Genomic DNA, 17,563 nt, shown 5'->3' with positions numbered 1-17,563 from the left:
CCCATAAAATCACCAAGGTGGTCTCCGATGATCGCACCCGCAGCGGCTAAGACTAATCACATCGGAGAGTAATATATAGTAGTGTCATGCATATGACACTAGTCTATGTTACTACCTTCATAATGTATAGTAACTTAGATGTAGTATCATGCATGCATGAGTGTATTAATTAGTTTGTAGACTCATTCTATCTTGAAAAGTGTGATGTTATGGTAACATAATTAGTTACCACAACCATCTCTTTCTTCATTTAATATCATACCATGTCATTAATTTACCTAGTTGGTAATACATGTAGTTCTATATTACTACCTTAGTTGCTCCCAATATGAGTACTCTAACTGATCAGCGGCATTGAAAGCCACATCTACATTCAAACTTCAGCCGTCTGTAGTTTCTGCTGGCCTCGTCGCTGACGTCTCAGCATTTCTCTGGATAGCCTCGGACACGTAACCCGTACCAATGTACTTACCCTCTATTTTTCTATTTTAAAAAAATGAATAAATAATTCAGATACCTTCAAGATATAGTGGGTAAAAGTATAGTGGACACACTAAGAGAGTTTAACCATATTTTCTCAAGATATCCGGAAGGATATAGTAGTATTGTGCACAAATATGGTTGATCCTATGTTGGTGGCCGGGAAAACTAGAATTGTATTTGCAGTGTATTTTTCAAATTTAGGTGGGTCATCTCATTATTATTACTAAAATTCTCGTTATATTTTTCTATTAGTTAATAACTATATACTCTCATATCCTTGCATTCACATTTTTGAAGAAAAAAATAGTTGTATTGTAGTATCGTCGTAACTAAGAATCCTTGCATCCCAGGATTAGTGGTCCAACCTTTGAGTGGTTTGCCACTAACGCCTTGGGGTATCTTGGCCTGACGTAAACGGACCAACTGGTCCGCTTTAGGGTGAGAGTGTTGCCAATATTTTCGGCCATTTGGCTAAATGACATGGATTATAGGTTTATTTTTTTTTTTAAAATAGTATATATTAATATCAAGAAGATACCAATTACATCCACCCGTGTAACAACACAGTGCCCAAATTACAATATGGATACACACAACCAAAAAAAAAGAAGAATTAATAAAAGAAAAGTCCTACTAAAGCAATTTGTTGCTTGTATCAGCACCAAAAACCATCTTCTCAGAAAGCATAATCTCAGAAATCCATCTTCATGTTGATTTCATTTATCATACCTTGTTTCTATTTTCGCACTTTGAAACTGGAACGGTTGTGTGCATCCTAACTATGGAGATACCGGATGTAATACCTAAACCTCGTAAGTACTAAAATATTCTTTATAAAAAATAGCTACAAATAATGTACTGATTAGTACTTAGTAGCTCAAACATAATTGATCTCCAACTTTTATCATAAGCTGTATCATTAACTCCCAACTGTTTTCAAAGGCCAACCGTCCTTATATCAGTGCATATAAAATAGTAGAGCATTCATTTTCTTATATGCGACACCTTTTAGAGAATGCAATAGATATAAACTACACAGTGCATTATCTTATCGAGAGTGAATTTTGTACTGTGTGGGTGTTTTTATCACCGTTCATTATGCTTTGAGATTCGGATAAAAAGAGAATAGAGAAAATAATCTTTTCATCTACCATGGTGAGCACGAATCTCAAGAAACAAATAGACAGCAGCGGAAACACCCACACTCATACGTGGGTGTACAAAAGTATTTCCCTTATCTTTTAAAACTATTCTACCAATTAATGATAATTAATTAAATTTTGGTAGTAGAAATTATGTTGATAAAAACATATGGTACAATAAATATTCTCTAAGAGATGAACCCTTAAAAAAAATAACTTTTTTTATTCATTTTCTATCCTCAAACTTGGCAAACATCTGACGTGACGTCAAAAGATAGATATCCCATACTGTACATTTCCTCACAGATACACTCCCAAACAATACAAATTACTCCCTCCGATTCATATTACTTGTCGCTAGTATAGATTATCTAGAATTAAAATATGTAGATACCTACTCCATCTCAGTTTAACAGGCACGCACCTAGTTTAAGAAATTGTTTCGACTATTATTTTGATCAATAAAATATAAACTATATGTTACAAAAATTATATCATTGAAAAACTTTTTTATATACAAATCTAATCGATGGACACAGTTTGTATTAAACTCCGAGACGGGGGAGTACATTGGAGGTACACCTGGGCATTCTTCGGGCCGGCCGAGTTTCGGGCTAAGCCCGAAAAAGCCGAATCTAATTTTCTAGGCCCAAGCCTGGCCCAGTCCGACATTCGGGTTTGCAAATCGGGCCCGAACCCGGTCCGGTCCGAACTAGGCTAGAATCATGTTTTCTTCAAGCCCGAACCTAGCCCGGCCTGACCTTTGGGCTCCAAATTCAGACCCGAACCCGGCCCAACATGCAACCGGCCCGAGATTTTCGGGCCGGTCAGGTCGGGCCGTCCGGGCCCGGCTGCCCATGCCCAGCTGTAATTGGAGGGGGTAATACATTGCGTTTCCGTCCGCACGAATCGTAACGCAGATCTCACGGAAGCTACGAGAAAGCTGGGCAGCTGGCAGTCTGGCAGATGCCACATACACCCGCTGACGGCTGACCAGCCTCTCCATATATCATCGGCGGCATCTCACCCTCCTCCTCTCACCAAGAAAAAGCCATGGCGCTCCGCACATTGGCCTCGAAGAAAACCCTAGCGGCGGCGCTCGGCGGCGCCCGGCCGCTGGCGACGAGGGGGGTGGCGACGTTCACGCTCCCCGATCTCCCGTACGACTACGGCGCGCTGGAGCCGGCCATCTCCGGCGAGATCATGCGCCTGCACCACCAGAAGCACCACGCCACCTACGTTGCCAACTACAACAAGGCGCTCGAGCAGCTTGACGCCGCTGTCTCTAAGGGCGACGCTTCCGCCGTCGTCCAACTCCAGGGCGCCATCAAGTTCAACGGCGGCGGTAAGACCCTTGCAGCGCTTTTCCTCTAGTTTGGGGGGTGCTTTGATTGAAGGTAGTGAATTAGTGATGTTTCCTCTTGCGGGGAAATTTTGAGATAGTGGGATGTGCGATTATTGGGTTGCTTGCCACGGATCTATGCGTCAGAGATGTGTGTTGCTCTCCCAGGCGGATTATTTGGGTTTCGTTGGGGCTGTTAGGATCCTACCATTTCTAGGAATTAAGGAGTCGGGCTATCTTGAGGACTGCAATTGTTGATTTACTTGTGACGTATTGATCCAATAAGCGCTCATTTGGAGATACTGTTGACACATTTCACTAATTGGGCTGTATATGGTGATGTTTTGTGTTTATCTCAAGTGTTCTTCGTGGACGTACAGTATGTGCCTTTCAGCCACAACTAGTTTCTGTAGGCGTGCCGGGCTTTATCTATATTGTTTAATTGGGATTTTCTTGGTTGTCCTTCTTTATGGATTTCGTGCCAATTGTTATGGTATGTTGATACCATTTGCTGTGTGATTATCAATAACTCAATATAGTAATGTAGTTCTGTTATTGGGAATGTTCCGTGTTTCTGCTTTTGTGTGTGTTTCATCTGTAATAAGAATTCTCACTCAGTTGCAACTTGCAACTTTTGAAGGTTTATTATTGTGGATTTCATATGTTTGTTTGCTGGGATGTCACTGTGCTGAATTTTAGGACTGGTGGTTAGATGTTTCCTCAATTTAGATATCTTGCATATTTTGTAGATCTGTAGTTAAACTCCCTCTACCAAGTGGAATATTAAGTCAATTATCTTGGCCCGGTTCTATATCTTGTTCGTACTACACAAATATGAATCCATGAGTTGTCTAGGTATTGTTATTGTGGATGTCTATCTATAGTATTAGAAGAGATGATGGTTGGTCTTGAAGACAAGCCTGGGGGTTGATTCTCTGGATTAAAGGGTAATTTGTCTACAGAAATACTTTGTGATGTGTAAAAATAATGATGCCCTCTGTATTAACATGCATTTGCCCTGTTTTACTTTTCTTTGAGATGTCTTAACCATTAACTATGGTGAACCTATTAATTGAAATGATTTTGTGGATTAAGCTCATTTTCTTGGGATTACTATTATTATTTGTTGAACCAACTTCGGCATTTATAATTAGCCGATTTACTGTGTTGCAGGTCATGTGAACCATTCAATCTTCTGGAAGAACCTCAAGCCTGCTAATGTAGGAACCTTCGGACTGTCCCCCTCCCGCCCCCTCCATCTCGTTCCCTTTGGCATGGGTGGAAAGTTAAGCGAAATGATAGTTCTGTTGATGACGAGAATGTTTTTTTTTTCTACAGGAGGGTGGGGGTGAGCCACCTCATGGTAAACTTGGCTGGGCCATTGATGAGGACTTCGGTTCTTTTGACAAGCTTGTAAAGAAGATGAATGCGGAGGGTGCTGCTTTACAAGGATCTGGATGGGTGGTATGTACATTATGTGCTGTTTTATCTGGCTTGTGGGACTTGAATACTCACCTTTTTGTTTTCCAGTGGCTGGCGTTGGATAAAGAGGCAAAAAAGCTTTCAGTTGAAACTACTGCTAATCAGGTGATGTGTAATGCTATCTATTTTATTAGGATACAGTCAAGTATGCAGTCTTCACTAATTACAGCTTCATATTCCTCCAAACTCTCCCAATCCCTGAACTATAGCCGAATTAAGAAAGCAAATAATAAAGAAGTCTACATAACTGGCAAAGCTGCTCTGCCTTTATGTTGCACATTAGCACATTCCCCACCTCCCCCACACCCATGTGCTGATCGTACACAAGAGCTCACAGGTGTGCATGCAAGTGCAGGCAGCACAACGTCTGGGTCATGCGTGCATCGTTCAGGAGAACAAAAAATCACAGCACTGGCCTGCTGTGCAAACAAACTAGCTAGTATGCTTTGCATCTGCTACAAAGAGCGGGGATTGACGTCATAGACACATGCATAGCAGCTGCTGACCTATTCAGCATGCACATACCAATGCACAAGAGAAGGATAGACCCCCGGTGTGTGTGTGTCTTGGATGCTGCAGATAGATCACTCGAGGCGGAGCTGGTGATGGAGGGACCTGGATCGCATGGCTTGGGGTGAGTAGAAGTAGCTGAAGCAGAAAAGGTTGGTGATAGTGGTGTTGGTGCTGGTATGGTTACTGTGTGCGGCCGGCGTGGAGAAGAGGCAGGCGCGGCGATTAAGGAGTGATCGACAACGAAATATTTTTCCTTTCTTGCCCTTGCATGCACGCGTTAACTGGCAGATCTCCTTAATTTTCTATTTGATTCTCTCTTGTTAGTTTCCATGCCTCGTCATTTCTCCTACATGCACGGAGTCAACCTCTCTCTGATCGTGCCCAATATCTCCGCATGCACATGCAGACCAATAACATCGCCACAATAACTACTCTTCAGATATTTCTGCCCATCTCCCCGCATGCGCCAATGAAGGCCAATGATAGCGCCACAAGTTAATGGTCCACTCCTGATTTTTTAGATCAATTAAAACGGCTGAGAGGGGTAGTTTTCGGAGAAAACGAGTAAAGCACACCTCGCGCCTTCTTTTTTGGCGAAAATTCAAAATTAAATATATACCCTATCTATAGAAACGGAGGGAGTGCAACCTTTGTTCACTAATATAAGACGTTTTGGCAAGCTAATGCCATGGTCGCACCTGCAGCTTCATCTTCCTTCAAGCTTTTAGCTTGCCAAAACGTCTTATATTAGTGGACGGAGGTAGTATTTGTCTATGGGGGAGCTTGGAGGAAGATGAAGCTGCGGGTGGGAGAGCTTGGAGGAAGATGAAGCTGCGGGTGGGACCATGGCATCAGTAAGAGAGAGAGAGAGAGAGAGAGAGAGAGAGAGAGAGAGAGAGAGAGAGAGAAAGAGAGAGAGAGAAAGAGTGGACTAGCTGTTAAACGGAGGTTGGCGGTCAAAATGTGATGGCAGGGTCAAACGCATAAAAAATTGACAGAACTGTAGCATTTTCATAATTACCTGAAAAGTATTGGCAAAGTTAGAATTCCAGAAGCCACTAGTGGCATTGATATAAATTTCCCTTATGTAAGGATACCAAATTTTAGTTCGATGAATTGTCAGTTGCTCCCCCTGTTAAAAGATACAGGGAATATTTCGCCATTTTTGTTCTCATATAGATTAAGGAAATCATGAAATCAAGGGATCACTACAATGAAAGGACCGCACTATCGTAACACTCAAGTTGTTGACCCAACTGGGAATGTTAACATTCAACATAGTTATATTTTGCTGATCTATGTGAGATTGGAACATCCGAGTGCAACAGTACAGTTTCTATGGCATCCTAGTTTTAAGAAATTTTTAAGTTTTTATTCACATGTGAAAACTTTGCATATCTAAGGTTGCCTAAGCATGCGTCTGTGTGGGTTTGTGTTTTCTTTTCTTTTTTCCTTCTAATAGTTGATCATGTAGTTTTCATGTGCATGGAACTGACTTCTAGGGCCATGCAGGACCCTCTGGTGACTAAAGGAGCAAACCTGATTCCTTTGTTGGGGATTGATGTCTGGGAGCACGCCTACTACCTGCAGGTAATTTTATGTTGGAATTGGACGCTATTTATTTGCTCGAGTGTGCTGTCCATTTCCTAAGGTTGCTAACCTTGTTCAAGTGAGCTGTCCTTTGTTACTTGTGAATTGTGATAAGCTTTACCATGTCTAGTAAAATCACATCTGACAAGATTGCACTTGGGTATTATCGCAAAAAAAAGATTGCACCTGGATCACTTGGCAGCTTCCTATATATATTTCAATTATTGTTTATGCCATAAAGCTAGCCATTTCGAACATGGTAACTTCATCAATGCTGTAGAGATTGCAGTAGTCAGTCAAGGTATGTTTAAAGATCACATTTAATTCTTGCATTTCTAGAAGGGCCCTTTCTTTCCATAACACCAGGAGGATAGGGGAGTGGATATCAGTATGTTCCATTGGTTATATTCCAAAATGCTTGTGAAAAAAGCAGTTGAATAGGAGACTGGTGGTAACATTCACGGATACGAAATATTAACTTTGCATATGCTTGTGAAAAAACAGTTAAATAGGAGACTGGCGGTAACATACACGGTGTTGTCTCCCTGGCTCTCCTTTTAGCTTTATGTATGTAGAGTTGTAGTAAAAAAAATGGTGTAGAATGAAAGCAAAATTATCTATTGTCAGCATGCCAACAGTTTGAATGAACATATGTTCCGGAGAGGTATAAGAATGCATGTCCCACCATGAGGGGTGAGAGCAGTTAATCTAGTGGCTTTAAGATCCTGTGTACAAGCTTGTAGCGAAGGATGCGATCTTGCTCATGAAGGTAATGAAATTATCTGAACAGCTGGCAAATGTGAGTCCTGAACTAACTAGTTTTGAAGGCAATCAAATTTGGGTTCAAGTTGGTAGATAACAATCGATAAGTAGATAAAAATAAAGAAGGTATAACGAAGAATAAATGAAACAAAAAGTGAAAAAGTCAGTTACAAAATGCAATAATTCTTCTAGTAATTTATTTCAATTAAACTTGGCTCAATCTTATTTCTTAGGAAGACTGAGTTGAATAAAGTTAGATTATGATCATTAAACTTGACAGTACTGTTTGGTCTACAAATTTGAACCTGGTTTCAGTTGTTGATTTCGAGGGAGGCCCTCCAATTTATTTGTGCTGCAAATGGAATTGAGTTACAATTTCCCAAGGGCTAAGCGGTCATCGTTTTTGTTTGCAGTACAAAAATGTCAGGCCAGACTACTTGAACAACATCTGGAAGGTGGTGAACTGGAAATATGCTGGCGAAGAATACGAAAATGTGGCTGTGTGATACCATGTCTGAATAGGCGTTGCTTTCCCTTTGCTTGTTGACTATGTTGGATCTTTATATGCAATAAATGCGTAATGCACAATGCAGATTTTGCGTTCTGTTATGGCTGTGTTTGGTTGCTTTTGTTATACTCAGTGGCGCAATGCAGACTCACAAAGTTATGCACGCCAGTACGTTGTGCAATTCTCTCTGCAAAATCATTGGTTGTGTCATATATTGTAAAAAAAAAGGTTAAAGACGCACCAAGAAGTGTAAAACTTGAGTGCAACAATAATAGTAGCGCCAGGAGCTAGAGGGAAGGGAGTGAGTTAGATCATCTCCACCGGGGCTGGTGTCGTTTTTGGGATAGCGATTTAGGGGCTGGTGTCACCGGCATATAGAATCGCTGGCATTCTCGTACCGGCCTCCTAGCCAAGGGCGCGAATCGGGCGCGCAGGTGCCTCGCGATACGATGGTTTTCGCTGGTGGAGCACCTTGTCAGCGAGAGGACGCGACGGTTCGCATCGGCCGTGACACGAAAAGGTTGGTCATCGGCGTTTAATGATTCCCCGCGCGGAAACCGAGGTGGCCACGCCGCGTCCAGTCGCCGTAAATGTGGGTAGTTGCTACCGCTATATAGTACGTACGCCGTCCACCACCGCCGCTCCATTCTCTCCTCTCATCTCCACCACCGCCGCTCTATTCTCTCCTCTCCACATCAAAATGCCGCGTCGTCTTTCTCTCCTCTCATCTCCACCACCGCCGCTCTATTCTCTCCTCTCCACATCAAAATGCCGCGTCGTCTGAAGATCACCTACTCGATGCTTGGCCTCAACGGTCGCGCGCTGCCTCCACCACCACCACCGTAGCTGCAGCCGGAGCCACAGGCCGACGCGGAGTACAGCTCCGACGAGGACGAAGACGAGGGCCCACGGTTCGCGGCGTGGCACGAGGCCTACGTCGCAAACGTGGAAGCGGAAGCGGCGGAGGAGGCAGCGTAGTCTGATACGTCTCCAACGTATCCATAATTTCTGACGTTTCATGCTTGTTTTATGACAATACTTACATGTTTTGCTTGCACTCTATGATGATTTCATGCATTTTCCGGAACTAACCTATTAACAAGATGCCACAGTGCCAGTTCCTGTTTTCTGCTGTTTTTGGTTCCAGAAAGGCTGTTCGGGCAATATTCTCGGAATTGGACGAAATCAACGCCAAACATCTTAGTTTTCCCGGAAGACCCCAGAACACCGAAGGAGAGTCGGAGGGGAGCTAGGGGGGGCCCACCCCACAGGGCGGCGCGGCCAAAGGGGGGGGGGGCACGCCCTCCTACTGTGTGGGCCCCCCAGAAACCCTTTTGCGCCGCCTCTTCGCCTATTTAACCCCCTGCGACCTAAATCTTCGATACCAATTGACGAAACTCCAGAAAGACTCCAGGGGCGCCGCCGCCATCGCGAAACTCCAATTCGGGGGACAGAAGCCTCTGTTCCGGCACCCTGCCGGGACGGGGAAGTGCCCCCGGAAGCCATCTCCATCGACGCCATCGCCTCCATCATGCTCCGTGAGTAGTTCCCCCATGGACTACGGGTTCTAGCAGTAGCTAGTTGGTACTCTCTATCCCATGTACTTCAATACAATGATCTCATGAGCTGCCTTACATGATTGAGATTCATCTGATGTAATCGGTGTTGTGTTTGTTGGGATCCGATGGATGATACATTATGATTAGTCTATCTATAAAGTTTGTGAAGTTATTGTTGCTGCAATCTTGTTATGCTTAATGCTTGTCACTAGGGCCCGAGTGGCATGATCTTAGATTTAAACTCTATAATTATTGCTTAGATTGTATCTACAAGTTGTATGCACATGTCTATGTCCGGAACCAAAGGCCCCAAAGTGACAGAAATTGGGACAACCGGAGGGGAAGGCGTAGGTATGAGAATCACATGTTTTCACCAAGTGTTAATGCTTTGCTCCGGTGCTCTATTAAAATGAGTACCTTAATATCCAGTAGATTCCCTTGAGGCCCGGCTGCCACCGACTGGTAGGACAAAAGATGTTGTACAAGTTTCTCATCGCGAGCACGTATGACTATATATGGAAAATATGCCTACATAATTAATAATCTTGATGTTCTGTCTTAATGCTTTGAATCCTATCAATTGCCCAAGTGTAATTTGTTCACCCAACACTTGTCACTTATTGGAGAGTTACCACTAGTGTAGATCGCTGGGAACCCCGGTCCATCTCTCATCATCATATACTCGTTCTATATGTCATTGGAAGTAGTATCAACTATTTTCTGGTGCTATTGCCTCTGTGTTACTGTTACTGCTGCTGTGTTACTGTTACTGCTGCTGTGTTACTGTTACTATTGCTCTCATATTACTGCTGCTTTCACATCACCCCTGTTACTAGTGCTTTTCCAGGTGCAGCTGAATTGACAACTCAGTTGTTAAGGCTTATAAGTATTCTTTACATTCCCTTGTGTCGAATCAATAAATTTAGGTTTTACTTCCCTCGAAGACTGTTGCGATCCCCTATACTTGTGGGTCATCACAGTCGGGCAAGCCGCCGCAGGCCCCCGCCCACCCGGAGCAGGCGGCGATCCTCGCATCGCTGAACGCGCAACGATACCAGCGGTTGAAGGAGGAGCAGCGCGAGTTCGTCAACGACGCGAACCTTGAGCACGTCCTCGAGATCTCGAGCCAGCGAGCGGCCACGGAGGAGGCGGGATGCCGCCTCATGTTGGCGGAGCGACAGAAGCTTGCAGAGCTCAACACTCATCGCCACTAGGAGGCGTTCGCCCGCCAGCAGGCGAGGCGCGCCGAGATCGAAACTTCTCGGGAAAGGCTGGAAGCACGGGGACACCGCCACCGGCAAGCCCCTGCGACGCCGACCGTCATGCTCCACCACAAGATGCGCGAAGTAAGGGAGGATAAGCGAGCACGGACGCAGGCGGCAATGACGAAGAACGACAACGATGCAGGGCCGTCGAGCGCCCAACCGACGGCCAGTAGATCTTAGTTATGTTTAAATTCGAGCTACTTTTATATAAATTTCGTATGAATTTCGTATAAATTTGGGTTTTTAAATATCATTTTAAATTTTAAAATCTATCGGGGCTGACATATGGGGGCGCCGGTGTGAGGGCAGCATCCCCAAATAGAGAATGTTGTGCCGGCACCCCCCATACGGCAGTGCCGACGCCACTGCCAGCGACTATTTAGAGACTGCCGGTGGAGATGCTTTTAGGCCAGCAAATCTACAGCTCAGATATCACTATGTTATGACCGCAGCGGTCTGGTTTGATAGCGAGCAGAAACAGAACTAATGGAAGAACATGACGAGCAGAAAATAAAACATCTATATCTCTATCTCTATGTCTACTAGTTGAATGCTCGTGTATTGCTACGGTTCCTACATTTTTTCACGCAATATATTAATATAGTAGATGCAGAAAATTACATGCATAAAAAAGATAGCCACAAGATATTCTAAAAGCTCATAAAATTCTACCAATCCAAAGTATGTTTTGACAACCACTATAATTGATATCGTTTAAATATGAAATAAGCACTTGATTAATTATTTTGTATTTAAAAACCTACTTCTCGATGCTTCTTAGATACCATCGTACAATGTTTGAAATGTTTTGTTCTGCAAGCGTACCAAAAGAAGAAAAGTCCTGAGCTCGAAAACATCCTGCACAACAATAATTGTCATTAGCATTTACTTTTCATGGAGAAAATAAAAAAAGTGGAACATAGATACCCACTGTGCATATTAGATAAACCACCTTTTGACCTTTCCACAAGATCATAATGTAAGAAGTAAAATAACCAAATACATTTTTGTAGATAAATGCTCATCATTATCTTTTACCGCATCCCACGCTCCATACCTCCTGGACATACATTATTGCTTTAAGATTGGTGCAGACACTTAAGAATATTGGAAAAGACACCCTCTCTTATAACTACTATATAAAAGGGTAACAAACATCATTTTTTTCATAATTTTGAGACTTGCTAGGAATTAACGTGGAGCTGACACGTCTGATGTATGGATTGCTTAGTTTTCGCTGGTTCTGCATGTGTACAGCTTTGGTGCTTTCTAGCAGTTTTAGGTGCTATGTGACTCGAACGGCTGCTGGCGCGTGTGAGATCAGCTTCACTTCTGCGTGTGAGATCATGTGGCTTTTGCATTTTGTGGTAGGCCAGCATCAGTTTCTGTTCAGGGCTTTGTCGGCACCGCTTTGACCTCTCTTCTGACCTCGGTCTAGAAAACTCCCGTCGATTCTCACATGCCACGCCGTGAAACTGCCTGCTCCTCCACGGTGGATTTCTCCGTGCATCACCTATTTCGGGTCTTCTTCTCCTGATCGCCATTCCCGTTTACTCGATGCTCCTTCCGCCGCTGGCCGGGCCGTGAATTTCTCCCCACACCCCCAGCGATGGCTGGGATTTTTGGGGAAGAAGGGGAGGGTCTGCTCCTGCCCAGCGCGGAAGCACTACATGCCGGCGCCACCACACCCCAAATTGTCCCTGCCGCTAGGGGCGCCCCGCGCTTCACTGCCTTCCCCGCGCCACCGTTGCCGGCAGCCCCCAATTCCCGCGTCGCGGCTGATTGGGAAGAGGCGCCGATGCCGGATTCGAGCGGCTGCGGCGGCAGTGGCGGTCTCTGTGGTAGGGGACGGGACGGCGTGGCGGTCTGTCTTCTGGCTGCCGACTCGTGTGGCGCGCCGGCGCCTGGGCCAAATCCGGGCGTGAGACTGCCCAGCACGCCGCCTTTGGTACACCGACGCTCACCTCGCAGTGATTTTTTTTTGTTTGCCATGTCCATGGTCGCCGTCTGATTTGGTTTGTGTGCACGGGGACGGCTATCTAGGAGGATCTTGGTGTGCCGTAGCGTGCTTCTGAGAAAGGGGGCGATCCCGAGCTAGCCGTGCACAGGTGAGTGTTATCTCCCCTATGTCCAGCGTTGTAATTTCCTTCCCCATCTTATTTCTTCTTATTTAGCAGTGGCGGCTCAGCATCGGGATTCCCGGCTTAGGATTTGGCTTCGTCGAGCGGGATGATGCCGGCGTCTGCCGACGACCCTCTCATCATTGGGTGGTAATCTCGGTTCTCCGGTTTCCATTTGCATATCCTGTGCTACTGCCAATTGCGAAGGATGAGACGAGTCGTGATTCTTGCCTGCCGAAGATTGGTTACTGTAACTCTGTTCATAATTGGCTGAGCCGACCTGGACATCGGTTTTTTGGGATCGTTTATCATTTGGGTAATAAATCTACTCCAGATGTGTGCTCTAACTTGTGGATGTGTGCTGATATATAGCTCAGCAATGGAGCACGGGCCACCACTGAACGTCACCATATTAGGACGCCTACACCCCTCCTCCGTTCCCTTTGTACCTTCTCACCGTACGACCTCCCTGGGCTGCCTCACTACCTTCTCCACCTCCACGAGCTGTGCGGTTGAGTTGTTCTTCTTCCGCGGTGAGCTTTTTACTGCTAATCGATTGTGTGGTGAACCAGCGACTGCAGCCCTCTCCTACACGCTGCTGCTGCTGCTTTTTCTCGCGCGAGCGTTGTGTAATTGTTGTGTACAAGTGTATTGCTGATAAGTTATCTAAAAATTAATTAATGGACAAAGCCTCCTTCCGTGTGACAACCTCTGAAAACCAGCAAAAATGATGCTGCACTTTTTTACTAATTCATCTGTAGTAAAAGTAAGTGTATGATTGTTGCATTGCTCTGACCATATATCCAACATGACACAGGTTTACGGTGACCTGACCGTTGACTACTTGAAGAAGATGTTCCACCAACTGTCGTTGCTCTAGGACTATGAGTACATCTACATTTCTTTTCTTTTTACAGCTTGTGTACTTCTCAAGTTAAATTTGAACTGTTTGCAGCAAACATTCTTTTGCTACTGATGCGGAACTTCCTATTTAGTTATGTCAGGCAACTCCTTTCATGATAATTGATATTTGTTGACCTGCTTGATAACCTGACATGAGCCTTTTATGAACTTGACCTGCTGACATGAAGCTTAAGAGAGGTAAAATTATATCATGTTCATAGAGTCGGCAGCAGTTCAACAACTTGACCTGCTGACATGAACCTTTACAAGCCAACAGTGTATATTTCAGTTACTTCTAAGTTTGAATGAGATTCCGTGTTAGTTCCTTCATTCAAAGCAGGTGCATTTTTTTCAGGTTGTGGTCTTTTTGCTGATTGATGTACTGATAGGTGTTGTGACCGATTGGAGGCACAAACTTCACATTTGCTGGGATGTATGAGTTGCAGTTGCTCTTATTACAACACTTCACAACAATGCAACTTGCTTTTGTTAGCATTTTTTTCTGGAAGAATTGGTATTTTTTTTTGGAGAATTCTGGAAGAATTGGTAGTGCATGTCTGAAATTGCTATTTGCAAATAAGGACAAGAGTGTTTTTATTCTTAGATAATTGATATTTGGCAGGGATTCCCTGCTTAAAGCTCAGTCTACTATTAAAATAAGGGATTCAAATTTATATCAGGTTTTGCTTCCTCTTAAAATCTATCTGTGAGAGATCGTGCAATGGAAAGTTACAAGATAAGTCAGTGGAGGCAAATTAACAAAGCAAAATATCTTTTGATCCTCCGAGATAAGTCAGTGGGTATATGAACTTCTCTTTGTTTCTCACCTGAAAGTTACAGTGTGATTCTTAAATTAACTGGAGCTTACTTCTTATTATTTACTTATTAGTTCATCACGTGTTACTTTTGTTTGTATTCCCTGTGAAAATTTTGGTCGGCATGGCACATGATGAATGCTTTTGTCATATTTATCTTTTTATTTGCATTTACTTTTTATTCCATGCATTAGTCATTTACTCTGTACATCTGTGTTCATGTACAAGATGCAAAAATGCGGCTCTGTAATTTTTCCATGCACTCTCAATTGCTACCATACCAAATGATTTGATAGCAGTAACTGGTGGTGCCTGTCGATGAGTTGATATCCATGTTCTTCTTTTCTCTAGAGCACTTCTATTTGTAGGATATATCTCCATGGCTTTTCGTGCTAGTTCCATTGGTATTTGTTGATTTAAGGCATACTTAATCAATCTGATGAGAACTTTAGTCGGGACAGATGGATTTTAGTGAACTTGCAGAATTAGTATCATACAACCTTTTTAATAATTACTCGAGTGATCATTTTCCTAATCATGTGTAGTCATTAACTTTTTAGTAACTTCTCGAGTGATTATTTTACTGATTATATGTAGTCATTTACTTGAGATACTTTTTTCCATCAGGATCTTATGAAGAAGGATCCATTTAATGGCGTAGAGGTTGAAGCATCAGGGTGCAATGGACACCAGGTAGATAACCATCCTATGCTTGAAAGGAAATCTAAATCGATACCTGAAGATTGTGAACGAAAACAGTAAGTTCAGATAAAGCCAATGATAGGGGCAATCATTGGACCATTCGAGAGATGTCTCATTGCTTTGGCTTTCATTAAAGGTATCCTCTAATTGGTGACCAGTTGCTATCCGTTATTATCTTACTACATAGCATTGTGTTGTATATAGCTTTCTACACAGCGAACTGGTGTTCAAATTACATAATTCTATCAGGAATTGTTGATGCTAGCTTCCAAGAAAAACATACATATATTTTGTTCACATTATGTTGAGATGATCTCAACAAGGGAGATGTGTTTCATGCCACTGCAATTAGATAATTTTTAACTACAGATACATTCTGCAATATATTCTAAACATGTAGTTAGGAATTTTATGTGTTGGTTTGACAAGCAATAAAGGAAAGTGGCTTATTAGCATTTTTTCTCAAGCATATATGAGCATGGAGGAACCATGCTGGAAATAATTGTCCTTAATGATATTTAGAACCTGCCTTTTAGCTCACCTTAGCATTTGAAAGGGCAATCGGATTATAGATTCATGTATGTCACATGTCACATAATTATGTAAGAATGATGTTGGCGGCCATGTGTCACCTGATTATGGTATCCGAATCAGTGTGCTTTTCTATGATACGCTGCCGTTCACTTAAATATGCTACCTCTTATTTCCCTATTTTTTGCCGATGGGTTTTTCTAGATTGAATTTACCAGTTCTGATCTCAAATAAGCGAGTCAAAATTCACCCATTTGTAGTTGTATGTGTGCTACTGACTTTAGTGGTTTCACCATAAAGTTAAGGTTTTTACTCAACAAGATGAACAATTGAAGTTGGAGTGGCACATGACGAGCTAGAAGAACATCGGTCAAAGAGTACTATACCCACATAAGCTTATGAAACTGCCATGTTGAATTCCCATGGAATGGGTTGTCAGTGCTAATTTTGAGATTATGAGTTGGATGTTAATTACTGTGACACCAGTTGCAACCGGTACCGATCATTGTTCCATCACTTTTTGTGTTTCTCCTGTTTTTCTTTGTTTTCATGTTAGCTCATTGTCATGTTTAAAGTCTAACAAAGTTTTTTTAGTCCTATGTTGTACCATTAAAAGCTCGGTTATTTTCCTCCAAAGCCATCTGGAAGAGTTGGGAGATCAGACCCTCTCGACCATGGACAACAAAAGTGAAAGACCTAAGTGCTTTATTATCACTAACATCGTGCCTGTGTGCTCAGTTGTGTCCTCACCAACTGACATCCAGGTGAAGGAATGTGGGCGGATCATATGTTGAAAGGACTGGGCAAACAAGCATTGGCATCATGAAGGAAGGCGGGTCTGTGGTGTTGTCCGCCTGTTACAACATAGGTAACTCTTCGATGCCGAATAAATAGAAGCAACCGCCGCACTGCTGGGCATGAAAACTGATCATCTTGGAGACTGATTATGTTGTTGTCATTGCTGCGCTAATTTCTGGCACAAATAAGCGAGGCCCTTGGTGTGGTGCAGCAGGTCATGAAGCAACACAACTCTGTCAGGTACAAAATTATCAAGATGGGGAGAGAGAGTAACAGGGCAGCAGATGCCTTAGCCAGCCAAGCTACAAATCATAAGGACATCGAGGCCTCTCCCGACAATCGTCATAGATTTTGTCAAAAACGATTGTGATCCCGTGTCCTTTGATATATATAAAGTTCTTTTTTGCCTAAAAAAATATTTTTTAGTCAAATCAAGGTAGAAACTGGACTTGGTGTCACTTACAATGTGGTATCCTCATATTATCAGATCACACGCTTTGATAACCATAAGTTAATACCACATCCATGTAAGATAGAGGCAATAAGAAATAACGAGAAGCTGGACAAAATATCAAGCGATATCCTCCAACTGGTGAAGCACAAATGATGTTTGATTTTAGTCTTGGTTCAGATGGACTAAATAGGGAAATTAGATATGATTCTCGAAATGTATATGGCAACAAAATGACACAATTTAAGCTCATTTCATTTCACCGAAAATACAAGTTCAGAATCAATATCTTGGTACGACAATAGTACCTGCTTTGGTCAGTCAATGTAGAGGAATATCTACTTAGCTATAAACCTTGGTCTATTAATGCGCATCAATAGCAGGAATATATATTTATCTAGCAACCTTGGTCTATTAATGCACATCAATAGCAGAAATATCTACTTAGCTAGCAACCATGGTCTATTAATATACAATATATCAGTTTCAGTCCAAGTCAAACTATAGATTCAACTAAAGTTGGATGTATGCCGAATAAACAATTTTCAGTTAGTAACATTTCTGTGACATGGTGACAAACAACAGATATTCAATATC

The 17,563-nt window shown here is 42.9% G+C and overlaps 1 protein-coding gene across 1 annotated transcript; it reads left to right on the top strand.

Moving 5' to 3' along the window:
- The first annotated feature begins 2,632 nt into the window (after window positions 1-2,632).
- Window positions 2,633-7,918, top strand: LOC127303104 (superoxide dismutase [Mn] 3.1, mitochondrial). Its single transcript, XM_051333884.2, has 6 exons — window positions 2,633-2,970; window positions 4,141-4,187; window positions 4,306-4,431; window positions 4,498-4,554; window positions 6,475-6,552; window positions 7,728-7,918. The coding sequence occupies exons 1-6, from the start codon at window positions 2,679-2,681 to the stop codon at window positions 7,818-7,820; spliced, it is 693 nt and encodes a 230-aa protein (XP_051189844.1). The 5' UTR covers window positions 2,633-2,678; the 3' UTR covers window positions 7,821-7,918.
- The last annotated feature ends 9,645 nt before the right edge of the window (window positions 7,919-17,563 follow it).

The sequence above is a fragment of the Lolium perenne genome, chromosome 1, assembly GCF_019359855.2.
Source record: "Lolium perenne isolate Kyuss_39 chromosome 1, Kyuss_2.0, whole genome shotgun sequence".
Taxonomy (NCBI): Eukaryota; Viridiplantae; Streptophyta; class Magnoliopsida; order Poales; family Poaceae; genus Lolium; species Lolium perenne.
This window is presented reverse-complemented; position numbering and strand designations above follow the sequence as displayed.

What these genes read in the sequence shown, in the direction of transcription:
- LOC127303104 (XM_051333884.2), top strand. Translation starts at nt 2,679, where the DNA reads ATGGCGCTCCGCACATTGGCCTCGAAGAAAACCCTAGCGGCGGCGCTC. An exon ending in TTGAAACTACTGCTAATCAG is followed by an intron (nt 4,555 to 6,474) that starts GTGATGTGTAAT and finishes AGGGCCATGCAG; the next exon opens with GACCCTCTGGTGACTAAAGG. An exon ending in AGCACGCCTACTACCTGCAG is followed by an intron (nt 6,553 to 7,727) that starts GTAATTTTATGT and finishes TTTTGTTTGCAG; the next exon opens with TACAAAAATGTCAGGCCAGA.